Source organism: Nyctibius grandis, chromosome 1 (genome assembly GCF_013368605.1).
Source record: "Nyctibius grandis isolate bNycGra1 chromosome 1, bNycGra1.pri, whole genome shotgun sequence".
NCBI classification, from domain to species: domain Eukaryota; kingdom Metazoa; phylum Chordata; class Aves; order Nyctibiiformes; family Nyctibiidae; genus Nyctibius; species Nyctibius grandis.
In genome coordinates, this window is record NC_090658.1 from 19999662 (window position 1) to 20027125 (window position 27464).

The window sequence follows — 27464 nt, forward strand, 5'->3', positions numbered from 1 at the left end:
GACCGTTGCGTGGCCGTAACCGTTGCTCAGGGCGGTTGTTCCCTTCAGCGGAGAGCGCCGCGCTTGGGCCCGGTTCCCGCTGCTCCGCGCAAGCGCCTCCTGCCCGGCCCGGTGGCGGCGGGCGCCAGGTAAGGGAATGGCGGCACCAGGGCAGGTGCAGGCCGGGACACACCCACCTCCGCAGCCTTCCCGAGGGGAAGCGCTCCGGCCCAATCGCCGCCGCCGCATCTCTCCGCCCCCATGCGCGGGCGTAGGGCCGCGGCCGCGCTCGGGCCTCTGTCCCGGTGGGCGGACGAGCGGCGCTCTTTGTTACTGCCCACACCGCTTGCTTGGGCCCTGAGGGTGGGGGGGGCTCTGCGCTCCTCCGCTCCTCTGCTTTGTTCGGGACGCTGCCGTCCCCCTCCGCTCTGCAGCGGCATCGCGACGCCGGGCCTAGCGTGGGGAAAGGCCGCGGCTACCCGGTGTGGCGGGGACGTGCTGTGGGAGAGGGGCGGCCTGGCTCGGCTCGGCCCCTCCCTTCCTCCACGGCGGAGGCCGCGGGCCGGGAGTGCGGTCGGGGCGGGGCCGCGGAGGGGGGCCGAGGGGCCGGGCCTCCCCCCGCCCCCGGCACATGGGTCCCTTCCTGTCAACACGGCGCCGCCGCGGCCTTCACCCCGCCGCCTTTCGCGGCCCTGCGCGGGGAGTTTAAGTTCTGACGCTTTCCCTCCGCGGTCAGTGTTTCTGGGGTAAAAGCCTTTTTAAAGGGAAAAACCTCGTTTCACTGTCTCCGGATTGACAGGTTTTTATTTTACCTTGAGGCTTATTTGTGCTTTTTTTTTGCGGTGAAGATAATTTGGCTGTTTAGTCGAGCTTGAATAGGGGTAGATGCCTCCACCATTGTGGAGGTAAAGAGCTAGAAATGTGGAATGAATAATGGTGATCCTGAAAAGGTCCTGCACAGCTTGGTCTCTTTGATGACTTAAGTAGTAACTTTCTGTGTGGGAAGCTGTGTCTTGTTAGTCTTGACTGTCAATGTTTTCTTTATTTTCCTGCATTTCTCCTTTTCTTACATTCACCTGTCTCCCTCGTCCGATATACACAACATTACCTACCAGTGGTGAAATGTCAGAATTAGTAAGTAGAATCACTGGATATATATGAACTTTGCTCTTCCAAGATGGAAAACTTGTTTAATGTTTTTTTAAAAACTTTGTAGTCTGGTGACTACAAGCTAGTAGTCTTTTTCTTCTTATTTTCTTGACAGGAGTGAAATGTTTTTCCACATATCTAGTGAGAGGGTCATTAAGAAAGATCAGATGTATGGGGCAATATGTTTCTCTGCTGTGTTTCTTTTTAATTGTTTCATTCTTGGTTGAGTCAGCAGTAACTTTTCTTCTTGACCAACTTTTAAGCTCCAGGGAGTTTTGCATTAATTGGCTTGGCTTGGTATAGGATACAAAATCTTCTTAATTCCTTTGGAGTCTGGGTTCCTAAATGAAAATCATAATGGTGCAGAAAACACAAGTTTTGTATTGGGAGTAAGTGAATATACTTCCGATCAGGTGTCTGTTTAGTACGGGGTTCATTGTATTAAAGAATTTTCTTTTGAGATTGCTTGGATATGCACTGTGAATTAAAAAGTTTGTATAGGACTACTGTGAACATGAGGCTGATGCCAACTGATACCCTGAAAATTATCAGGTGTGTGTGTAGAGCTTGAAAGAGCAGTAAATTAAAAATGTAATTTCTAAACTGTGTTTTTTTTAAAGACTTTCTATCTTTATTTTTCTTGATGCCAGTAATGGGTTTTGTTATCTGAAGAGATGAAGACTGCCTTTAAAAGTTGTAGCTTTTTGGAGTGGGATATATGGAATGACGATTACAAACCTCTCTCACAGGAGGCACAGGGGTGCAGAACAAGGTGGTAATTTTTGATAGGGTAAGAAGTAATAGTTACTTTTTTAGTGTTTAATGTTTGATCTCATTATTAAGCTTTAACATTTAAGGAAGAAAAGGAAAAATAACTAGGTGTTTCCATTAATAAGATTGTTCATTACTTTTGAATCACAGGATAATATTTCCACTTGCTTAAATTTCTTATTCTGGAATTTCATATCCTTGATATCTATCTCAAGCTGAATTACATAACATTGATCTAGCTTCAGGTCCTTCAACCACATTTTCCAACTTCTTAAAACTAACTTCATCTCCTTTTGAGAACAAGATTGGAGGAGGGGAGGGTCTTTCTGCATTTAAAAAGAATTAAATCATCAGGTTACTGTTTCTTTGGGCTGTCTTCATGTTTGAATACAAAAAAGCTGGGTTTTGAAGTTTGGCAGAGAATTGTATTTTATTATCCCTATGAAATTATATCTAAATTTTGAAGTTGTTGTTATAAATCTTAAAAATCAGTTTACATGTCCTTAGTAACCACTTTGTGAAAAGTTATTTCCCTTTTCCAAAAAGGACTTAAACTCCAAAGATTCTGTTTTTCACAACTTTGTCCTGGGATCTGGCAGCTTTGTCCTGGTCAGGCTCTGAGTTTACAGATGATGCCTGAGGTGTTCCAGGTCAAGAGAAGAAACAGTTGGCTGGAGTGTAGGAAGTACAACAGCAAAGAGGAAATAAAGTCATAGATCAGGTTATGACATCTGGTGAAAGCTATGACTGGACTTGGTGGAGGATTGGTGTTTAGACTATTCATGGAAGAGGAGGAAGAAGCTGGAACTGTGCGAGAGACTGGGAGGAGAGCAATAGTAGACGTGGATCTCCTAAAGAACTGTATTTTGGGTGAGAAAACTGGACAAGGAGATAAGAGATGGGGATTGAAATCAGATCTTGAGCCCAGAGGTGGTGAAGAGGAACTGGAACTAGTTTGGTGAACAAGAGCAGAAAAGACAGAAAGCCCCCAAGGAATTAAAGAGGGGTAAGGAGAGAACGGAGAAGAGTTTGAAGTGAAAATATGGAAATTGTTTTTCACAGAGTCATAAGAAACAAGGATATGAATTTGACGGTGTTAAAATGACTGGGATAAAACAGTCAGAGGAGTGGAAATTCAGAAAGAAAAGAAAGTAACAAGAGGCTGGAACAAGAAACACTAGGTAGAAGACAGATGAGGTGGTAGAGCATGTGCCTACAAGTATAGACTAGAACTGAGAATTTTTATAACTGGCAATTATCAGTGAAAACAAATGATAAAACTTACTCTTTTCACTCCTTCGAATATTACACAACAAAGCAGATGGCCAGATGTTTCTGTTCTGAAGCAATTAGGAATATTAGCCGTAAAATCCACGAGGGAATTATGCAGAGTTTTTGGTTTCTTCTTTGACTTGGAGAGCTACACAAGTGTAAAAACTAACAGCAGCAGCAGCTTCAGGAAATGCCAGAATGAAAGCTGACTGAAAGGCCTCACTTAGCCCCATCCCCCAATGTGTTACGAAGGTCTGTGATTGCATATTAACAATATTTTTTGCCAAAGAATCTAACTTTTCACTTCAGGTTAGTTAATGTATAATGATTGAGTACCTAGTTAAATATTTGTTTTCACCTCATTTTGTGTGGCTTCACGTCTTATTTATAGCAAACAAGTTAAAATGCAAAATGCTCTGAAACAAAAACATTTGCTGCTTTGTTTGTTCCCCCGCTTCCTAAGTTCCTATGTTCATTGTACAAATGGTGATAATACATAAGTTAGTATGTATTTTACCTTAGACTTTTAAGATACCCTCACTTTGTATGTTGAGGCCTGTGTCACAGAATTTCAGGTTAAAAGTATCTTCTGCTATGGATACTTATTTTCAAAGAGTTATACAGGACTTTAAATTTAAAAATGTAACTTCAAGTTGCAATTGTGTGTATTTTTTTCCCAGCACCCTGGTATGGTGGACCAAGGGTGGTAGTCACTTAAACCCTATTTTGCTAATATCAAGTAAAAACCTTATGGTGCAGACAGGGGGATAGAATTCGGGTTTTTTGGGATATTATGTGATTGCTCTGATGCTGTACTTTGCTTTCCTACAGGCCCCTGCAAAAGGCATTACATGTGCTAAATAGGTGGAAAAGAGAAAACACTCAATCCAGACAGGAGCCTAAATTTTGGTGTTTCCTGACTTTTGAGTGTTTGGCATAACAAATTGAAGTATGTAATGTGGCTGTGTGTACCGAATAGATTTGGCATATTTTATTTTAACATTTAGAAATCATCACTTCCGTAATTTTTGTACCACAGAAAAAGAGGGTTAGAGGACACTTAGATACCATCTAATTTACTTTTTTCCCCTTTAGATACGATCAACTACATTTATGTAATTTTGGTCAAATACATGCTTTGCCTGGTTTTGGTGGTCTCTGATGATGGAGATTGTATATCATAGCTGAACACTGGTCTAGATGTACTATTAATACATTTGAACATTTTTTCATAACATCTAACTTCAATCCTCGCTTTATTTTAAACCTATTTCTTCTGTCTACTATTAATTTGGCAAATAGATCCATCTTCTTTTCTTACCAGGCAGCTTTTTGCCTATTTAAGGTGAAGAGTTGTTTACATTAAAGTTTCCCTGTTCCAGCCTAAATGATATGGAAAGAGAGTAGGGAGAAATTAAGCCTGATGTTTAGCTGCCATATGTATTGATTTATTTCTTTTCTAGGGATTCCTTTTGGAAAATGCCAAACCGGAGGTTTGCTGATGGCGAGGTGGTGATGGGCCGTTGGCCAGGAAGTGTCCTGTACTATGAAGTGCAAGTGGCTAGTTACGATGATGTTTCTCATCTTTATACTGTTAAGTACAAAGATGGGACTGAACTTGTGTTGAAAGAAAGTGATATAAGGGTGAGTACACGTTTATATAATTATCAGTATTTCTAATGGAAGATTATATTGATTCTGTGATGTAGATAAAAGTACAACTTATAATTGCATAGTTGCCTTGCAAGTTTTCATTAACTGTGCTTTCAAGGAGTTGGTGCTAAATAATAGCGCTTTCCTATGTGACATTTCAAGTGTAAGTTCAGAATGCTGTCCCTGTTTTTACAGAAGCATGATTGCTTTCTTTATGTTGAAAAAAACAGTGATATATTTGGGGAAAACCAAGTCTGATCATTCAAGAACTCTATAGCGTGATTGTTCATGAAAAACTGTTTTCAGGTAGCTTCTAAAGCTAGTAATCAGAGGGTTAATACTAGTTTGACCTTTCTTCCACTTCTAAATAAGAACATTTGAAAACAAATGCAAGCGTGTTGTTAAGGATCACTGTAAATATAAATAGTGCATACCCTTTAGGCACATACTTTATCTGTGAATAGCTTGTACTGTTTTGGGTCCCCAGAGGTTTCATAAGGTATTTTGCTCTGTTTGTGACAATTAGGCACTTTTGGAAAAGGGTCATCTCATGTATATGGGCACATCCCTTCCTCTTTACATATCTTTATTATTTCATTTTCTGTTACTAATACAGGCCTTTAAAACTCTGCATGCAAGTTCCATTTCAATTTAAAATGTGGTAATGCAGGAGGCAAAAAGCTATTTGAATGTTTGCTGTAGTTGATTTTTAAGGCCTTTTCTGAAACCTGCATAAGTTCAAAACTAACTTGTGTGTCTTTATGTGAACTTAGTTTCCACTTTTGGTGGCAGCACACATGCCCTGTAACTGCCCTTTTCTTTTGGGACAAAATGTTTCTGCCTTGAGCTAGACAAACATTTTCACTGCTTTTAAGACTTTCTAACTTGTTTACTTCATGCTTGCAAGTTAGCAAACTCAAGCTGAGAAAGTACCTTTCTTTGTCATAAAGCATTTGTGCCTTATGAAAGTTGTGTTGTGGAAATTTTACATGGGAAGATTGGGGTTGTAGACTTCACAGAGAAATAGAACTGAGTACGTTTGGGGAAAACTGTTTATGAAATTAGTTATCGCATTTAATTTAATGATTTAGCTGACTAGGGGTTTTTAAATGTTGATTTGAGCTGTGTTGCCTTAAACGGATCATTGCATCTTGATATGCCAAATGTATTAATAAAGCTAAGCAATTGAAATGATAGCTGTCTCTTCAGGCTTAAGAGACGGCTATGATTTCATTTACTTGTGCAAAGGCTTAAGAGGGTAGCATGCTTAAGAGTTTGGTGCTCACATTGATAGCTTACATCCATATCCTGAGTTGTGTAGCTTTGACAGGAATTGTCAGCAGTTGGACTTCAGACAGGATTATTTGGGTATTACCAGCAAAATGAGTATGCTGTAGTTGCTCTTTCTTAACAGCCTCTGTACAACATCAGTAAAGCAAATAAGAGACAGTTCTGTAGAACTATATGCCAGAGTCCTCCTCACAAAAAAACCCGAGTTTCTAAAATTGTTCTTTGGAACATCTAGGATAAGATTTTGCTTTCGTCTACTCTTTCTTTTAGTCACAGTCATCATTCAAGCACAGGAAGAGCCAGTCCTCTTCAAGTTCTCCCTCCAGAAGAAGTACTAGCAGATCTCGATCTAGATCTCCTGGACGACCAGCAAAAGGCAGACGTCGTTCTTCTTCCCAAAGCAGAGAACATAAAGATGACAAAAAGAAAGCCATTCAAGAAGCCAACTTAGCTCCACTGGTATTTGGTTTTTTGTTTGTTCTTTGTATGTGGGTTTGTTGGATTTTTTTTTTTTAAACAGATTTTTGCTATTTGTGAAAGATTTGTTTTATGCATACTGTGTTTATTGTTGTAAAAGCTAGCTGTAGTACATGTTTCCTGAACAACATAATTAGCTGCAAAAGTATATCTTAGAACTTTCTGCCTTTTTTTCTTTGGAAACAGGCTTTCTAGCTTGCGGAGTTGTGAGGAAATTCTTGAAACGTAAACGTATGTTGTTAAGTTCCATTTGAATTTGGTGATACTGTGAAGTTCTCAGAATTCAAACAAACAGAAATTCTTTAATGTTTTAATATTGAAGTTATTGTTAGCCATATGCTTCCACTTGTGAAATGGGCAAAGGAAGTTAGCATCCTTTTAAGATTTTTTGAACAATACATATAAGGTAGGTATTAGAATTTTAAATAAAATGAGTTCTGTTTTCATAAAAACAGAGGCCTTCTACAGACAACTGGATGTAGCCTCTAGAACGCACTCCTTGGTACTCATGGGTGGCTTTAATCACCCTGATATTTGTTGGGAAACCCACACAGACCCCACACAGTTGGGAAACCCACATGTTCAGTCAAAAAGGCTCTTGCAGTGCATCGATGATAACTTCTTAATGCAGGTAGTGGAGGAACCAACGAGAAGAGGTGCACTGCTGGACCCTATATTAATGAATAAAGAAGGACTAGTTGCGGACATTAAGGTTGGGAACAGCCTTGGCGACGGTGATCACGACATGGTGGAGTTTAGTATTTTACAAGGTAGAAGAAGGACAATAAGTAGGATTACAACCCCGGACTTCCGCAGGGCCAACTTTGTACTCTTCAAAGATCTACTTGCAGGAATCTCATGGGCTAAGACTCTGGAGGGCAAAGGAGCCCAAGAAAGTTGGTCAGTTTTTAAATACCACTTCCTCCAAGCCCAAGATAGGTGCGTTCCCTTGCGTAAAAAATCGGGTGGACGTGCTATGAGACCTGCATGGATGAGCAAGGAGCTTCTGAAGGAAATCTCGCGGAAGAAAGAAATCTACAGTTCGTGGAAGAAGGGTCTTGTCACTTGGGAGAACTATAGGGAAGTTGTCAGGACGTGTAGGAAGGCAACAAGGCCAAAGCCCTCTTAGAACTAAAACTGGCAGAGGAAGTAAAAGAGAACAAAAAGGGCTTCTTCAAATATATCAGTAGCAAAAGGAAGAACAGGGAAAGTGTGGGCCCTCTGCTGAATGAGGCGGCAGCCCTGACAACTGAGGATGCAGAGTTGCTGAATACCTTCTTTGCTTCGGTCTTTAATCATAAGACCAGCCCTTGTGATCTTCAGACCCTGGATGTAGGAGAGGAAGCCTGGAGGAGGGAAGACTCTCCACTAGTCAGTGAAGACTGGGTTAGTGATCAGTTATGGAAATTGAATACACACAAGTCCATGGGCCCCGACAAGATGCACCCAAGAGTGTTGAGAGAACTGGCTGATGTTGTTGCTCTACTGCTCTCCATCATTTTCACAAGACCGTGGCAAACAGGAGAGGTGCCTGAGGACTGGAGGAAAGCCAATGTCACTCCAGTCTTCAAAAAAGACAAGAAGGAAGATCCAGCAAACTACAGACCAGTCAGCCTCATCTCCATCCCTGGAAAAATGATGGAGCGGCTCATTCTGGAGGTCATCTCTAAGCACATGGAAGAGGAGAAGGTTATCAGGAGTAGTCAGCATGGATTTACCAAGGGGTAATCATGCTTGACTAACCTGATGATAGCATTCTACGATGTCGTGACTGAATGGGTAGATGCAGGGAGACCAGTGGATGTAGTCTACCTTGATCTTAGCAAGGCATTTGACACAGTTTCCCATGACATCCTTGTGAGCAAGCTCAGGAAGTGTGAGGTAGAAAAACAGTGAGATGGATTAAGAACTGGCTACACAATAGAGCCCAAAGAGTGGTAATCAGTGGTGCCAAGTCCAGCTGGAGACCTGTAACTAGCGGAGTCCCCCAAGGATCAGTGCTGGGTCCAGTCCTGTTCAACATCTTCATCAACGACCTTGATGAAGGGACAGAGTGTCTTCTCAGCAAGTTTGCTGATGATACGAAGCTGGGAGGTTCGGCTGATACACCTGAAGGCTGTGCGGCCATTCAACATGATTTGGACAGACTGGAGAGCTGGGCAAAGAGGAACCTAATGAGGTTCAACAAGAATAAGTGCAGAGTCCTGTACCTGGGAAGGAGTAATAAGATGCACCAGTACAGGTTAGGAGGCAATCTGCTGGAGAGCAGCTCCGTGGAGAAGGACCTTGGAGTCCTGGTGGACAACAAGTTATTCATGGGACAGCAATGTGCCCTTGTGGCCAAGAAGGCCAATGGTATCCTGGGGTGCATTAAGAAGAGTGTGTCCAGCAGATCGAGGGAGGTCCTCCTCCCCCTCTACCCTGGTGAGACCTCACCTGGAGTATTGCATTTGGTTCCGGGCTCCCCAGTTCAAGAGGGACAGAGATCTACTGGAGAGAGTCCAACGGAGGGCTACGAGGATCATTAAGGGACTGGAACACCTGCCTTATGAGGAAAGGTTGAGAGACCTGGGGCTTTTTAGTCTGGAGGAGAGAAGACTGAGAGGGGATCTGATGAATGTGTATAAATATATGAGGGCTGGGTGTCAAGAGGAAAGGGGCAACCTCTTTTCACTTGTGCCCTGCGACAGGACAAGGGACAGTGGATGCAAGCTAGAGCACAGGAAGTTCAACCTCAACATGAGGAAGAACTTCTTTACTGTAAGGGTTACAGAGCACTGGAACAAGCTCCCCAGAGAGGTTGTGGAGTCTCCTTCACTGGAGACTTTCAAGACCCGTCTGGATGCGTTCCTGTGTAACCTGCCCTAGATTGGTCCTGCTCTGGCAGGGGGATTGGACTCGATGATCTGCAGAGGTCCCTTCCAACCCCTAACATTCTATGATTCTATGATATACAGTTCATTAAAATAGTAATGGGAAATTTGTGAAGCTTCTGTGGGAAAAGTGCTGCAGAATTCAAGTGTGGAATATATATATGACCTTGCTGATTGATAATATTGCAGAACTGTTTTAATTGTAAAAACCATCTTGTAAGGATTTGTAAGTTTATCAGATAACTGCGTTTTAGCTGAAATTTATCATGTTTGTTCTTGGCCTTTTTGTGAAGGTTATATTGAGTGCTGAAAATGGTTCTGGTGTTCTGTAAGTGAAGAATAGAAAGGTGATGTTTCTCTATTAAGAGACAAACAGCATTTCTTCTGCTTCTTGTGCTCTTGAGATAGCTTCAAGAGATACTTTTCTGAGACACAGTCCCTTGAATTGGAAATCCTTCTGCTGATCTATTGAAAGTAGATAGGTTTTAGTTAGGTTTCAACGAAACTAAACCAGACCAATCTAAACTAAATAGATAGGTTTTAGTAAATTGCTACTACTAAAAGCATTCTGTGGCACTGAAATGGCTGTAGTTTTTGTTTTGCAGTGAACTACTTTGAGCTGTGTGGCCCAGTGCGTATCCTGTGGACCATATGCTTGTTTGAGTAGTTTGTAGCCAGCAGCTAAACTTTATTTTGGACAAAAGGGTTAAAATATCTTTGTTTTTCTCCTGGCTTCTAATTGAAGAGTAGGATTAATCTATTGGTTGTTGTACAACTGGAATGACCTTCAACAAAGCTGAAGTTGAAATAAAACAGATAAGTCGTGTCTTGCCAGAGTTGTGTAAGCTAGACTCATTAAAAGAATTTTTGTAAGAGAATTTATTTCTTAGAAAGATATTTGATGGAAAAACAAACTTTCAGTCCTGCAGAGCAGTGCCATATATAGGACACTGATGTTCCCTCTGCTTTCCCAATAGAATTACTAAGTATACAGAATCACACAGAATTACAGAATGAATCAGGTTGGAAGAGACCTCTGGGATCATCGAGTCCAACCATTGCCCTGACACCACCATGTCAACTAGACCATGGCACTAAGTGCCATGTCCAGTCTTTTTTTAAACACATCCAGAGATGATGACTCCACCACCTCCCTGGGCAGCCCGTTCCAATGTCTGATAACCCTTTCTGAGAAGAATTTCTTCCTAGTGTCCAACTTGAACCTCCCCTGGCGAAGCTTGAGGCTGTGTCCTCTTGTCCTATCGCTAGCTGCCCAGGAGAAGAGGCCGACTCCCACTCCGCTACAACCTCCCTTCAGGTAGTTGTAGACTGCAATAAGGTCACCTCTGAGCCTCCTCTTCTCCAGGCTAAACAACCCCAGCTCCCTCAGCCGTTCCTCGTAGGTCAGACCCTCCAAACGATTCACCATCTCAGTCGCCCTCCTCTGGACTCGCTCCAACACCTCAACATCTTTCTTGAAGTGTGGGGCCCAGAACTGGACACAGTACTCAAGATGCGGCCTCACCAGTGCCGAGTACAGAAGGACGATCACTTCCCTAGACCGGCTGGCTACACTATTCCTAATGGAGGCCAGGATGCCATTGGCCTTCTTGGCCACCTGGGCACACTGCTGGCTCATGTTTAGCCAGCTGGTGATCAGCACCCCCAGGTCTCTTTCCACCGGGCCGCTTTCTAACCACTCTTCCCCCAGCCTGTAGCGCTGCATGAGGTTGTTGTGGCCAAAGTGTAAGACCCGGCACTTGTTCTTGTTGAACCTCATGCCGTTGGTCTCGGCCCATCTATCTAACCTGTCCACATCCCTACCGTCCAGCAGATACATATATTTTGTACTTGGTAGCTCTTAGTGATGAGTTTAAAATAACTTGGAAGATGTATTCTCTCTTAATTTCGCTATTAATAAAAAGTTACTAATGTTTTTCTTTTCTTAAGTGAGTTCTCTTCCCTTGTTTGTGAGCTGAAACTGTCCATACTTTGGATATTGAACCCTCTTGTTTTCCTGTGGAGAAAACCAGACCAATTACAGTTGAAAAAAACCCTAGATAGTTAGTGTTCTTAATTATTCTTTATATATTTACCCTTAATGCAGCTGTTATTTTCTATTGAAATTGATCTGTTGATCAATCAAACTAAAACTATGTTTTTTCTTTCAACCAGAAACCAAGTGAGAATAACACCAGAAGGTACAATGGTGAACCTGACAGTACAGAAGGAAATGACACATCCTGCGTAATCTTGGAGGTATGAACGTTGTATTTACTGGTATGAACATTGTATTTACTCTTAGGTTTATGTTGCACTCTGACTTAGCTTTCTCAGAAATCTCTAGAAAAGGGCAATACAATAATCAAGGAGAAATAGAATACAACGTAAAACGTAGAGGTCAAATAAGTTTACTGTTCAGCTAGTTAAGGGGAGAGGGAGATGAAGTTGTCAGAAGGGAAGAGGACTAGAGCTGCGTAGCATTCATGTTTTCTTGTTTTTTCCATCAAACCCTCACTGGTTACTTGTGTTCAGTCCCGTGCTTCTACAGTGTGATGGCCATAGAAAGTGTTGTGGATTTGGGTTTTTTTGTTGTTTTTGTTTTGTTGGGTTTTTTTTTAAGCCATATCAATTCTTTAGTCCTGATTGTTAGCTAATGCACAGATTTATGGCAGAAAGGAGGGGAGGAGCGTGGGAACAGATGACCTGTACTGGAACTGCTGCTGATACCTAATCATGGCCTAAGTGGTCACAATGAAACTGGTTTTAGCAGACTCTTTGTATAAATGCATAAACTTAAGTACAGTATGGAAGTAGAACACACTGTATATTGGTGGTTTATAGCAAATAATGTCTGCCTAAATATAAATTATTGGAGTAAAATAGGGTAAAATCACTGGGATTTTTTTTAGTAAATTCTTTTTATTCATTAACAGCAAAAGTTGAAACCAGACCTGGAAATAGAGCGTGTGCTTGAGCAGTACAGCTTGCGTCCAAGAAAGGAAGAAAAGAAAAAAGAAGAGATTTATTCAGAGAAAAAGATTTTTGAGACAATAAAAACAATTGAGAAAACATCATCAAAAACAAAGGAGCTAGAGTTTGGTGGAAGAATTGGTATGTGTGCAAATTGTCATAATAGTTGAGAATTAGGACTTTTATTTTTTTTACTTAATGACCATACTGTCATGTCAGGAACTGTTTTTCCAATTTTTGGACCCTGATTGCAGAATCCAGAGTCATATGATGGTGGAATAGATAATGACACCCTCTTCTTTGTTACTAAAGTTACTATCGAGCTTTATTAGTGGGATTGAAGCTATTTTTTTTTGTTTTCTGTGTTTATCTTCTAATATGGCGTGATGTCTGTTTACAGGGACCTTCACGATGATATTTTTTCTGCCTGCTACGGTACTCTACTTGCTGTTGATGTGCAAACAAGATGACCCCAGTCTTATGAACTTCCCTTCTCTCCCACCACTTGAAAGTCTTTGGGAGGCTCGGGTGTTTGGTGTTTTTCTTCTGTGGTTTTTCCTTCAAGCTCTGTTCTACTTACTGCCGATTGGAAAGGTAAGCTGTTCAGTAGCAATTGGGTCTTTACGGATAATTAATTTGTGCATTAGGCTGGAAGGTAGGGTATACCCTTAATGCAGTGAATTTGAAAGCAAATTAATTAACACTTCATATTAAGTTGGAATATAGCTACTGCAGATTTTTGTAAGCTGAAAATAGCACAGTTTGTTAAGAATTTAATGGCCATGCATTTCACAGTCCTACAGTAGAAGAGGCAGAAGGCTTTATATAGGAGCATCAAAGCAGAAGAATTTAAAGTATCTGAGTTTTTAACTCCTCTGTTTGGTACTCAAGTTTCTTACTGATGTCCAGTGTTTTGGAATGTAATCATCGCTTACGGGAAGCGTAAGCCATTCTAGCCATATGTGTAATTGGGCCAATACTCTGTTTTCCTCTTCTTGTGATGTGAGGGATACTGCCAGACTCTGAAACAACACTAGAATAAATAGATCATTCAGTCATGTGGTCCTGTTGCTATACATGTTTACAATAATTGGAGCTGTTTTCTTCAGGCTGGTTAGGAAAAAAAACCTTTTTTTTTTCAAATCTTTTTATTTGAAACTCTTACCCTTTTTCTTTTGATATCCAAAGTATGCTTTTGAGAATGATGCATGATCTTCACATTTGAATGTGTCCAGCTGGTTACCTTGATTGAACGTCTTTGTGGCAGAGATGTGCTTGATTTTCCTCCCCTGCCAGTGCCCCCAGAGAGTACTCTGTTAAACACTAGTATTTTTTTTATTCCTAGGTTGTAGAAGGCCTGCCTCTTTCAAATGGAAGGAAACTGCAGTACCGGATAAATGGTAAGCATGTTGCAGTTGCTTATTCTGAAATTTGGTACCACTATCTGATTGGCAGTGCTCAGTAACTTAGGATACAAATGATGAAAGATACACTCTAGGGTCAAACTAGGTATCTGTTGTCAATCTTTCATAAAATAAGATGAGCCTTTTCTTGGAACAAGAAGGTTAGTAATGATCAGGAACTAACTGCCCCTAGAGCAAGACATTACACTATACGGGCTGCCTGGTCTGCATCCAGTTGTAACTGGTGACTCCTGTCATATTCCTTGCCTAATTGCTAAACAGGCAGTTGCCTGTCAGAAGTGCTAGTAATGCTCATGTGACAAGGACTGTTGCTCTGGAGCTGTTCAGACGTGATCTGAAGAGATCTTATCCCATGTCTCTAGATCATCTTGGATGTCTCTGATTTACAGACTAACAAGAATGTGTTGTAATTGATTTAAAATGTTCTTATTCTTGCCTGGCAAAGAACAGTTCTGAGTCCATATTCAGATCTGATTTCAGTTCCTTTGAATGTGGCCAGTTTCTCATCTAGGTTTAGAGTATGGTTTAACATATTTCAGCAGTCCTGCTTTTCCAGGCTTAAATAGAAAAGTGCACTTTGATGCCTCGCAGGTATTCCAGACTACCTATTTAATGGATTAGTCAGTTCAAGGACACTGTCTAGTGGTAATGGAATCCAAATGTTATACTAAAAAGCTGAGTGGGGTTTTGTCATAGTCTGGTAAGATGGACTATTTTAAGGTCACATTTTTAAGATAAGAATAGGGCTGTAAATCATAGAAGCAGAGTGAATTACATCCTGCAGAAGTGAGTCATTGAGTCTGCCTCCTAACTATTTTGGGTTTAGACTTCTGGCTTTAATAGGGGCATAGTCCTGCAATTTTCTTCCACATTTGATAAAGGGAGGAAATAACCTACGTGGTTTGGATGGTTTAAACAAAAAAAAAAACCCCACACCGCTAAAAGGAAAAAAAAGCCATCTTCCTGCTTGCTTCAAAGGCTAGTTCTCAAAGCAACTTTGAAAACCTTCTTGAGGAAAGGAAGGAGATGAGTGACAGGACATGAAGCAATGGGCACAAACTGAAATACAGGAGGTTCTGTTTGAACATCACATTTTTTACTGTAAGGGTAACTGAGCACTGGCATAGGTTGCACAGGGAACTTGTGGAGTCTCTGTCCATGGAGATATTCAAAAGCTGTGTGGACATGGTCCTGGGCAACCAGCTCTAGGTGGCCCTGCTTGAACAGGAGCGTTGGACTAGGTGAGCTCCAAAGGTCACTTCTAACCTTAACCTTTGTGTCTCTGTGAAGATGTTCATAGAAGGTACTTAAGTGAGAGCTGTATAGAACTGCCTGCTTATATTTGTACATCATTCAAAGTACATGATTTTATACTCTCAAAGTACAAAAGTTTTGACTTGACAGTTATTTTAATACTTTAATTACTGGTATCTGTAGAAAGGTATGTGTGAAGATAAATACTTGAAGAAGAAAATGTGGTTCTCTGTTACTGTCCAACAGATAAGATTTTGTGACCTGCTATCGTTATCCAGTAGTAGTGTCAGTGTCCATTTTTCCACTAGAATCTGAAATTGGATCCTATGTTGTTGTAAAAAATTTAGGAGTGCTCAGAGTGTTCCTGCGTCTTGTCCTTTTGATGAGTAGCACAGGAAAATTCAGGGCATAGATAGAATGTCTTGGATATATTGCTGTGCCCCAGCAGTTTGAACCCCAAGAAAATGGGATGTGTAAGACACTATTGGAGTATAGACAAATCTTGGAAGAAGTAAAAATGCAGAAAGGCTGAACTGGGTAGGTTCTGCTAGAATGATTTTTCTAATTTTGGCTAATATGTTTTTCTTCTACATCCTTCAGGGTTTTATGCTTTTGTTTTGACTGCTGCAGCTATTGGAACCTTATTATACTTTCAATTTGAACTCTATTATTTGTATGATCACCTCCTGCAGTTTGCAGTGTCAGCTGCAGCTTTTTCTTTGGGGTTGAGCATTTATCTGTATATTCGGTCCCTGAAAGTACCTGAGGAAGAACTAGCACCAGGTGGAAATTCTGGTGAGTTATAAATATTTTGGATAATTTATTTCCAATTGTTCACTACAGTTTCATTTTTATGAATTAAAGGCTAGATATAGGGCTGGTTATTGTAATACTGTGACTTTTACTTTCTACCAATGTCAAATTCACATTGCAAGTTAAAAGGGCAGATTTTTTTGTAAAATGCTTAAAATTTTAGTTGGATTATCTTGAATAGCTTACATAAAAATATCTTGGCTGGTCTAGTCCCCTAGCTACGAGAGGACAGTTCTTTCCATTTTCAGCATTTGTTTAAGAGGCTTGTCTCATTCGCTTCATAGTGCCCCTGCTGGGGGGCCTTTTCCTGAAACAGCTGGGAATGGAAAGAAAACTGAAAAATCTAGATATTTTGGCAGTGGGAAGTCAGGTACAGAACTTGAAATTACAGTCTATTTCTAAATTCTTATTTTGCTGCACACTTTTAAATCTGGTTAGCTAAAATGAGTTTTCAAAAGAAATTTTGATTCAGTCATAAGACTGCCTACCTAGAAAGTATCAGTTATATGCATATGTTTCTGTAGGACAAAGGATAGATTGAGAAGTCAATTAGCATTAAACAAACTGTTTTAAAAATGGTCATAATGTGACTAAGAAAGGGAGCTTATGGACAGAACATTTAGTGTATTAAAATGAAGTATTCAAATATCCTCAGCTCCTTTGTCAGTGCAGTATGTATGTGTGTGAAGGGAGATAATAAATTATCATGAATAGCTTTTACTTTAAAAAGTGCAGTTTAGTCTCTGTCAGTGTCATAGTAGCATTCTGTAACTGTTCTGCAAAGTGCTTGTTATTTGTTAACTCAGTGCAGGATATCTTGAAGTCAAGGTGTATTACTTTTTCCTTCTTGCCCATCTCTTTTGGTGGACAGGTAATTGTCACAGCTAAAGGAATTCTTGCTCCCAGAGAAGAAACAAGTGTCAAGGAGAAATAAGCCTACAGTAACTTCTCAAGTGTTCAGTCCTCCTAATAAACAAAATATTTGGGCCTCTTAAAATATAAACCATGTGGGTTTTGTTTTGTATTTTGCATATACTCTCACATTTTTCCTGCCAATCTAAAGGTTTTTTTTTATTTATAATGAGAGAACTTTAGTAGAAAGTAGGAACTGCTTTATAGGGAGGAGCGCAGTGGCCTATGAAAGCAAGAGTGTTGCTAACAAAGACTGTGTCTTATCTGCAGGGTATTTTGTTTACGATTTTTTTACTGGACATGAATTAAACCCTCGTATTGGCAGTTTTGACCTTAAATACTTCTGTGAATTGCGTCCAGGATTAATTGGCTGGGTGAGTCACTAATGTTAGTTATTTTTATTTTATTTGCTTAAATATTACACAAATGGGTTATTTTTATATATGTATATGTAATTGGTATTAAGAATATAATATGTATTTATGAACAGGAAAAAAGAACTTGCAAACTGTTTCATGTTGCCAGATTTTTAATGACCATTTTTATTCACTTTAGGAAAATTCCTACGTTCTAGCTTCTTTACTTTGTGGGAAATGAAAACCCTTCCTAAAGTACTCATATATTGAGGCTATACAGCTTCAGAAATGTTGTTAGTTGCAAACTGTTACTTGTGAACCAGGTTATTATTTTTTAAAACTTAAACATTGGTCAAAAACTTCTGTATTAAAATGTCCTGCAGTGTAATAGAAAAGACCACTTTCTTTTACAAGGAAAATGTGTAATAAAATATTTTCTAAACTAGGTTGTTCTAAACTTGGCAATGCTCTTGGCTGAGATGAAGATACACAATCAAAGTATGCCATCTCTGTCAATGATACTCGTGAACATCTTTCAGCTTCTGTATGTGGTAGATGCTCTTTGGAATGAGGTAAATGACAATCATATTAAACTGTTACCGTTTCTAATTACAATATTAAATGAATGAAGCTTTGTAAATTCTAAATTCCTTCCTCCTTGTTTCTAGGAAGCTATTTTGACTACAATGGATATTACCCATGATGGATTTGGATTCATGCTAGCATTCGGAGATTTGGTGTGGGTTCCGTTCATGTACAGTCTGCAGGCCTTGTATTTAGTTGGCCATCCTACTGCAATTTCTTGGCCTGTTGCTGCTGCAATTACTATTCTGAACTGTAAGTTACAGTAAATGTTACTGTTACTTGTAGCAACAATGTAGTACTGATTTTATTTCTTTGAGTTGTGAAGTGAAGCTTTAGCTAAGATGCAGTGATCATATTTTCTGTATTATCACAGCTGGTGGAAGCATGTGTCTGGCTACTGTTTGATACAAAGAATATAATAAATTCTCATTTTATTACATGAAGGATAAATGAGACTCTGGACACCTAATTGTTCTGTTGAGAGGCATTGTTAGATGGATGCTGTGTGGAGTTGCAGAAGTAACTTAAAACATTTTGAATGAAGTGTAGCAGATACCTTTTAAAGTCAGTCTGAGTGACTGTGAATGATTCTTATAAAAAAGAAGCGAGTAGCTTGTTGTCTATGCTTTACTGAACCTAGGGAAAAAGAGTAGACATGACAACGAATTTAAACAGAAAGAATATGAAGGCGTACAACTCAGTATGTGCAATCCTGAGAAATACATCATCTTTTTTTCATTTCCAGTTAATATTTTTTCTTGTTTTTTTTTTTTTTATTTTTTTTAACAACTTTATTTGAAGTATGTTGTGATCGTGTTTGTTCAATGCAGCCTCAGAAAAAGCAAATTTAAGCTGCCTTGTGAAAATGACGGGTGAAATGAATTTCAAAACCAGATAATACTTAATTGCCTGGTTCTTTTAATATTGTGAACTTGTAAATAGTTGGTCAGTTTATGGAGTAGGCACTGTAGCAAAATACTGGGCTGCTAATAGAGCTATAATGTTATACTGCAGCATATCACCTCAATGTTACCTTAATAAACTATGTCAGATATAAATGTAAAAGTAGATGCGAAATAAAACTTCTCCAAAATCTTAATAGTCAGTCAGTAATGTGTAAGAGCATATGGAACACAGGTTTCCAATAGCATTTCTATCTTGTTAGAGCTCTGAGAACTGGAGAATATCAGTTACATCTCTGAGGTAAAGACTTCGATGTAATAAGAGTGGCAGAGAGCATGTGACTGCTTTTGTTGAAGAAAACTGGAAAGCACTGAAAATGCAAAATAAATAATGTTTATTTTCAGGTATTGGGTATTACATATTCCGTAGTGCAAATTCTCAGAAAAATAATTTCCGAAGGAATCCAGCAGATCCCAAATTGGCCTGTAAGTGCATTTTTTATTTGTTCAAGTGCTATACAATGTCTCTTTGTACTATTTAAATACACATTTCAGTTGTTGTACTGACTACAATGCTCTATTCACAGATCTGAAGTTTATACCCACTGCAACTGGAAAAGGGCTTCTTGTCACGGGTTGGTGGGGTTTTGTTCGTCATCCTAATTATCTCGGTGACATCATCATGGCTCTAGCATGGTCCCTACCCTGTGGTAAGTTCCTGAAACTAAAGTTGATTTTATGAAAATGCTTGTATGTTTTGGCATCTGACTGGGTTTGAAATGCAAATTGATAATTATTTGAGATACTAAAACCTGTAATTAATTGAATGACAAATTTCTGTGTTGTAAGCTTAACGTGACACCTGTTTTGTCTTATATCTTATCCTTTATATCATACTATAGATTTGACATATCATACTATGGATTTGACTCTTCTTTCTGACACTTTATCATTCAATAATGATGGGGCTTGCTTGCTAATAAGTTGTTCTATAGTGTTTTCAAAAGAGTTCCCAAAAAGTGGGAGTTTGCTTGGAGACAAGGGCTACCACATATAGGGATAAATTTTAAGCAAAATACATTTAAAAAAAAAAAAAAGTCATTAAACATAAAGGAGTAGAATTCTGTTTCAAAGTTTTTATTAAGGAATACTTCGTAGTTTTTGTCAAGTTTAGACTTGGAGGAAATTAGGGAGCCTTTGATCCGGTGGCGTTTTATAGTCCGCATTCTTTGCAAGAGCTTAGAGAGAGCAGGGAGAGTTTCAGAAAACACATCTCATCATGGTAGTCCTGCCCCCTCTCATTCAAGTCTAAAAAAAGGCTTTGGACTCCTCCCTTGCCTGAAGGAATGAGCATGACAGATGTTCTTCTGAGGCAGAGCTGCTCTGCACTCCATGGCACTGTCTGGCTTTTGCAGGCTGTGGGACACAGAGAGTTTTGGTAGAGTGGGACTTTGTCACCAAGTGCTTAATGCCCTGACCAGGAGCATCAGCTGAGAGAGGAGGCTGGATGGTCAGGTGTTCCTCCAGGGGTTAATTTTATTTTGGATTTTTGAAAGTAGACAATGCTAGATTAGCATATACACTTGCAGACAGTAACCTGGAAGAGGCTTCCCCCCATGAAAATAAGGGACTCGCATTGTGTGTCAGCATCGTAATGGCAGAAGTGGAAGCGTTGCCCTAACTGCATGAGGGGTGAGGATGGGTGGGAGGGGATCATAGAATCACAGAATAGTTTGGGTTGGAAGGGACCTTTAAAGACCATGTAGTCCAACTCCCTGTAGTGAGCAGGGACTTTCAACTAGATCAGAGCCCCATCCAACCTGACCTTGAAAGGTTCCAGGGATGGGGCATCTACCACCTCTCTGGGCAACCTGCTCCAGTGTTTCACCACCCTCATTGCAAAAAACTTTTTCCTTAGATCTAGTCTGAATCTATCCTCTTTTAGTTTAAAACCATTACCCCTTGTCCTATTGCTACAGGCCCTGCTAAGAAGTCTGTCCCCATCTTATAAGCCCACTTTAAGTACTGAAGGGCCACAATAAGGTTTCCCTGGAGCCTTCTATTCTACGGGCTGAACAACCCCAACTCTCTCAGCCTTTCCTCATAGCAGAGGTGTTCCAGCCCTCTGATCGTCTTTGCGGCCCTCCTCTGGACCCGCTCCAACTGTACTGGCATACTCAAAAATAAAATAATAAATGTGCTAGAATTTAAAGGATTAATGGATTGGTCAGTTGCACTTCTGGATTTTTTTTTTGCTCTATCTAAAGTGACTTTTTGACTTTGTTCTACAGGATTTAATCACATTTTACCATATTTCTACGTGATATATTTCATCTGCTTGCTTGTTCATCGAGAAGCTCGTGATGAACATCATTGTAAGCAAAAATATGGCTTGGCATGGGAAAGGTATTGTCAGCGTGTGCCATACCGCATATTTCCTTACATCTACTAGAGCACTCCAGATGCCTGATTTGCAGATTACTTCTAAAGTTAGTTTCCTTGCAAATAAAACTATACCTCTTACCTTTGCACTTGGTCTATTTGTTATTTAGGCTTTTTTTTAAAAAAAAAAAAAGTGACCAAACAGTGGAGTGCATCAACAGGTATTTACAAGTAATCTTAAATATGTGAGTTATGTGAACTGACTGTGACTTCAATTTTTAAAAAATTGTGAATTTTAAAAAGTCTTGGAGCCCTAATTTTTCAAGTTAAATTTTATCTAGAATCCTGAGTTTACATTTTTTTATTGCATTTAATTAAGCACTGTGATGTAAAGTATATTTTCTTCATACAATAAATACGGAAATTCCATCCAGTTCATTTTTGGTGTTACTTGTACCATCTAACTTCAGCTGTCTGACTTGGGTGCCTGAGTTGGAGGAGCAGCAGGGTCTTTTTGGTCAGTGGAGCTGACCCGTGCCGCTGGCAGTGCTGCCCTGGAGCCCCAGGCCCGGAGCTGGCACAGCTCAGCTGGGTGGTTGTCCCCCTCCTGGCTTTTCATTAATGGGATTTTTTGGTCAGGGAGACTCAGGTGGCCTTTCCTGCCCTGTGCCTGCAGGAGGGACGAAGGAATGGGATTGGGAGGAGAGGTGACATGACTGTCGTGATACAGCTGTCCCGTCCCATCCCAACATTCTTGAGGCAGTTTCAGCACAGGCCAAGGGAGACCCGAGCTGCTGCCTGGCAGTGCCCCTGACCCTAGAGAGAAGCCATGCTTCTGGCTCAGACTCCTGAAGGTAGATGATACAAACACTTGTTTCAGCTGTGGGCAGGGCTGTGGATGTGAGTAGTGAACCCTAATCCTGCATCTAGTGTTGAACACAGGGTAGCAAAAGGTGCAGTGTGTGCGTCTTTGGCAGAAAAGAATAAAATGACCACAGTTGGCTTATTCTGATCTTTGTAAATTATGTCTTAATGTACCATAGCGTGTACCGAGTGTGTATAATAAAGCCTCCACCTTTTTGCTGTACAGTGTTTGGATTTGAAAATGCGATAGCTATTTTTAGAAAGAGGAGAAATCAGTAATAAAATCCATTTCCAGTAATTTTTTTTTAAATGTTCATTGAATAGAGGTTTTTGTAAATTAATGTATTAATTCTTGAAACAATTGAAGTGTTCACTTACATATTTGCATTGACAGATATGCTATGAAAATACAGGAAATGCTCCTCAATCCAAAGTTGTTGTTTTTTTTAATTTGGCATTGCTACCTCATATGTAGGTTTTGCCTTTTGTACTGTTGCAGATAGAGAAAATAGCTATTTTTTTGCTATTGCTATTTAAAACAACATTTTTTTACATGAGCCTGTGGTTAAACTCGACCACTTTCTAATATATTTTTGTACATATTTGACTTTTTAACTAATGTATGTGTTCTAGGCATTAGTTGTGTTCTTTGTCTAACTGGCTGTAAATCAGATGCCTTTGCAGTATTTACTTCGTAAGTAGAATAATTTTATATTTTACTGAAATAATCTTACATTAATTAACTAGCTTTTATTCCCTCGTCACAACTGATAGCTTTTCACATACTTCGTACATGAGGTTTATAGCACAAATTGTCCAAAAAAGCTTATTAGAATCCTAAATATAGTGCAGGTACCTCTACAGTTGCTTGTAGGAAGGTTCCTGATAAATCAGAATGTTGTTGTTATTCATCAGTTATTTTCAATTCTTTTAAAATGTTGATGTAATTGAAATCTAGCATAAAAGAACCCTCTATTTTGTACACAGGCATTTTTTTAAAAGATGATTGTACATTTGAAGTGTATATAATGTAGCTTGACTGTGACAGTCTCCTCTGAAAATCTGTATGTTGGTGGTGTTAAGGAAAATGTTGTTTTAAGACAAGTACTTTGATTCCTGGAAGAAAATAGCAATGCCTGTAACACCACCACTGTCAGACCACTTACCCTGTGATGTAGCAGATTAAACTGGGATACTTTTTTCAATGGTTGCTCAATGGATTAATGGGAAATAAAGTAATCACGTAACTTTACCAGTTTGCAGCTGCTGTCTTAAAATGTACTGGGGATGGGGGGGACACGGACACAGCCAGTGTCATCAGCCTGTAAACTAGGAGATGCTACTGCCATCCCAGTTTTATCTGTTGCCACGCAAGGTTGTTAAAATGTAATTTGGAGCCTTTGTCTTTCAGAAACAGATCTTGACTAATGACAGCTTCAGTTTATTTACATGCTGAGTTTAATGTGAATTTGATTTTGAAGTAATTGTTTTTAATACGAACAAGCCTATAAACTAAAATAAAGCTTTTGCTTAAAATTAAGTAGTGCTTTTCTTCCCCCTCAATTCATGGTGGTGTCTGAAAAAAAAAATGACATTGATTTATCTTATTAAGTAAAGATGCAAGTTTGCTGATGTTCCTTTTCTATCTGTGGTTGTGAGTTGAGTGTTAAAAGCTCAGGTATAGTGCTTCTCTCAGCCTGTCTGGGAATTTTTACGAAAGGAGGTCTCTCCATTTAAAAGGAGATCTCCATTTCTCCCTTCTCTTCTGCTTCCCCTTAGGCAAAAGTTTGCAGATCAAGCATCAGCCTAAGAGCATATTTGTACTTTGAATCAGCTCTGTTGATGTCAGCTACTTTTCTCGTCTGCCTGGACTGAAGAAAACCGAAGTGCGAAGAAGTAGGTGGCATGGCAGGGGAAGGAGAAGCTGGCTCGAAAACCTCAGTGGATAGTTACTATGTTAGGAAAAAGTTATTATCTTTACTAGAAAAGATGATGGCTTCAAAGAAATGAAATACTCGTCATTAAACATGTCTGAGAATTGTCAGTCATGGAGCTGCCACAGCAGGGCACCTGCTTGTGTGACCCTCTGATTTTGTCGTTGATCGCGTGGTGGGTTGCCTGCTGTTATGGCGTGAATTGGTAAGCCTGGGGGCGACGGTCCCCTGGATCTTTAGGGCGTCCAGTGAAGTTGGCAATGCTAATGCATTACCTCTTTTTGTTCCTCCATTCTGTTAATCCAAAAAAAAAAAAACCAACTCTGAAAAGACAGAATTAGCCCTTGTTTTGCCTGTATTATGCTGTGTATCCCTCCACAGCTTCTGTAAGAAGTCAAAACGAAACAGCAGCTTTGTGTAACCATGGGCTACAGCATAAGGTGTACTGCACAGGAAATAAATTTTGTGCTAATTTGACCTAACGTGAACAAGAGTCTAGTCGAAATATAACACATGACTAAAGGAACAGTAATTATAATTTTGCCTACAGAAAGCTACTTACCATAAGTAATAAAAATATTTGCTTAAATTACATTTAGAACAGCTTGTCAAAACCTTATCAGCAGCATAGTTCTTGCCTCTTGTGGAGTGAAAGCTGTTTCGGGGAACCGATGTAAAACCTCTCCAGTGCGTGGGTGGAGAACACCTGTCTCTGTATAAACCAAAAACTCCCAACACTGTCTTCTGGTGGGGAAGTTCCCTAAAATTAGAAGAAAATACTTTGATAGTGCCTTTATGTTTTTAATATTTCAGAAAAGCTGAGCATTGAATACTTTTTTTTTTTTTTGGAGAAGTTTTTTTGAAAGATCAGTTCCACCTTTTTCCATCTTAGTATGAGGAGAAACTTCTTTACTTTGAGGGTGACAGAGTACTGGAACAGGCTGCCCAGAGAGGTGTAGAGTCTCCTTCTCTGGAGATATTCAAAACCCGCCTGGATGCGAACTTGTGCAACATGCTCTAGGTGAACCTGCTTTGGTGGGGGGTTGGACTAGATGATCTCCAGAGGTCCCTTCCAACCCCAACCGTCCTGTGATTCTGTATATAAAAAAGTAGGCAATAACAATGTTACAGACTACCGGGAGAAAAATATTTCATGCCCCATTACAGAAGCGGGGAAACTTTTTGAAGAAAAAAGTTGCCAAACTGGATTGGGACTCTAGCTTCTTTTTTTTGTGTGTGAGGTTGTCGTCATGTTTGCATCACGCCAACGTACCCTTCACCTTTCTCCTCAGAAGAATATCCTGCGCCACTGTAGCCAAATGTTTATGTTTCAAGTAATTTTCCCTTTGCACCTTGAGGTAGTTTGCTCTCTTGCCGTCTGCACAGGGACATGGAATGACACAATCCATTTGTGGTCACAGGCAGGCAGACTACAGCAAAACCTTATTTCCTTTACAGTGTTGCATATCAAATTACATAGGCTTGCTGTGGAGCAGGTTATTTACTAGCTGCTTGTTACTTCACAGTGTCAGCTCTGCATGTTCACGTCCATGAATAGCATGCCTTACTGTTGGAGGATTACATTTTTTCAGTGCAACCATTTGCTTCTCTGCTTCCCCTCTGCATAAAGGATTGTAACAGCTCAGAGTCCATGTATTCTTCAGTTCCCTCCTCACCCAAAGAAAGGAAAGCTGAACATGCAGCAACAATGCCTTCAAGAACAGCTATTAGTTCATAAGTTATCCTGGGGACCTGTGTAAGATGTAAGTGATAACCTACAATTGAAAATGGGGAATTGTGAGCCAGTAATATTTCCCTTGTAAAATGCTTCTTGTGGAAGATGCCAATGCCAAGAGAATTTCAGTCAGTCCATGCAACAGCTGTGAGAAATGTCTTCACAGATGTTCAGGAGCAATTAACAGAGATCCCAAGGGTGAGAAACATGACTGATTGTATGTTCACTAGTGGAACCATATATGTATACAATGCCTTGTTCACTCTACACAACCAAACATTAATGTGACCAGCCTGTCTTGGGATCCCTGAGACTTGAGCTGTGCACACATGAGCTTGTCCACTCTTCCTAGGACGAGCTTCCCAGGACTCTTCCTACAGGGCTTGTATTCCCTCTTGGAGACGTATCTTGCTTGGTTTAGTCAGCCTGATGAAGGACCTTCTTACTCCTGTATTTCAAACTGCAGAAGCTTTTAAATGTTAATCAACTGACCAGAAAGAGAATCCATCTAACGCTTAAAATCAGATGGATTCCTGTGAAAAGTACTGTAATACAGAATAGATCCTTGGGAATATAAGCAGAAATTAATGAGCAGAGAAAGGGAAAAAAAGAAAAAGGTTGAACCCAAAGCCACATTTAAATTCAAACCATTTGCTCTTGGCAACACAGCTTTAAAAAGACCCGTACTGTAACTATTAATAGAAAAGCCTTTCTGCTGTTGAAACAAATGATGCTCATGCAAAGTTATCTGAATAATAATTTAAAGAACCAAAGCAGAACTATTTCATGCTCTTTTCTACTTATGATTTTATAATCTTGTCAAGACTCCTCTGGAAGCAAACTGATACTATAGACAAAAATACAGACATTGGAATCATATGACGATTTCTGTATGTGTTATATCTGCTTATCACAGCCTTGGGGGAACAGAGCTTTGCCAGACTAAAAATTCTCAATTCCAACCAAAATAAATGGGAGCTGAAAGTCTTAGCAGCTAGTAAGACTGCATCTGTGGAAGTGCAAATCTGAAAATGATCGCTAAGGACATTGTACCTGAGCATATTCTGCACCAATCCTTGTTTTAAGGGTGATTTCTTCGTCTTATTTAACAAGCGTTCAAATATTTTCCACAGCTACTGAGTCTCTCTGCAGCTTCCGCAAAGTCTCCTGTCTCCTGCTTGAGGAAAAAACATCTTTTTTGCTAGGAAAACAACTTTCTTGATACAATTTCAAGAAAATATGATGGAGTTACTGAGTGACTGGCGTCTCCGAAATGAGCCAACAAGGAATGTCAACGGGTTTCACTGTGACTGAATGTCTTGCATGGCGCATACACGTGTGTGTGTGTGTGTGTGTGTGTGTGTATATATATATATGGAGAAATAGAGATAGATCAAACTGATATGACTGAAAAAATACAGAGGTTTGTATATGCCCATGATTCTTTAGCCGTGAAGTGATGGGGGAAAAAAGTTTTTTAATTTTAATTTTTAAGAGCAACCCACAGAGTTATGTATAGGAATTAGATTTTGAGGTGAAATAATACAAGATGACACTAAAGATACAAAAAGATACTGAATGAAAGCAATAGTATATTTTGAACTACCATCAATTTTTGTTCTATTTGAAGACAAAGGACAAGTAACTCATCCTATATTTCTGCAACCAAAAGTGTTGCTTCTGTGTTTGGTTAGACCGTTCTGAAAACAATCCCTAAAAATAAAATTAATTGCAATATGCATTTCAGTATTCCTTTATGTTTGGCATCAGAAATAATAGCACAGATTCAGCTCACTTTTTCAACGGGCTTTAATACTGAATAACATCTGTTGGCGGGATGAAAGCTGAGGTTCTGTGACAGTGGAA

At 39.8% G+C, this 27464-nt stretch overlaps 1 protein-coding gene across 2 annotated transcripts; it reads left to right on the forward strand.

Annotated features, from left to right (window-relative positions):
• On the forward strand, positions 1-27305 carry LBR (lamin B receptor). 2 transcript variants are annotated; one of them, XM_068401044.1, is made up of 14 exons: positions 1-128; positions 4635-4815; positions 6385-6573; positions 11640-11723; positions 12401-12578; positions 12838-13031; positions 13783-13837; positions 15716-15910; positions 17111-17214; positions 17643-17768; positions 17865-18033; positions 19089-19169; positions 19271-19393; positions 20975-23469. In XM_068401044.1, the coding sequence occupies exons 2-14, from the start codon at positions 4651-4653 to the stop codon at positions 21133-21135; spliced, it is 1824 nt and encodes a 607-aa protein (XP_068257145.1). In that variant the 5' UTR covers positions 1-128; positions 4635-4650; the 3' UTR covers positions 21136-23469. The 2 variants fall into 2 exon arrangements, with proteins under 2 accessions (XP_068257145.1, XP_068257137.1); XM_068401036.1 differs by lacking the exon at positions 20975-23469 and adding an exon at positions 25390-27305 and having other exon boundaries at positions 49-128.
• Positions 27306-27464: the final 159 nt, after the last annotated feature.

What these genes read in the sequence shown, in the direction of transcription:
- LBR (XM_068401044.1), top strand. Translation starts at nt 4,651, where the DNA reads ATGCCAAACCGGAGGTTTGCTGATGGCGAGGTGGTGATGGGCCGTTGG. An exon ending in ACTTACTGCCGATTGGAAAG is followed by an intron (nt 13,032 to 13,782) that starts GTAAGCTGTTCA and finishes TTTTATTCCTAG; the next exon opens with GTTGTAGAAGGCCTGCCTCT. An exon ending in AGCATGGTCCCTACCCTGTG is followed by an intron (nt 19,394 to 20,974) that starts GTAAGTTCCTGA and finishes TTTGTTCTACAG; the next exon opens with GATTTAATCACATTTTACCA.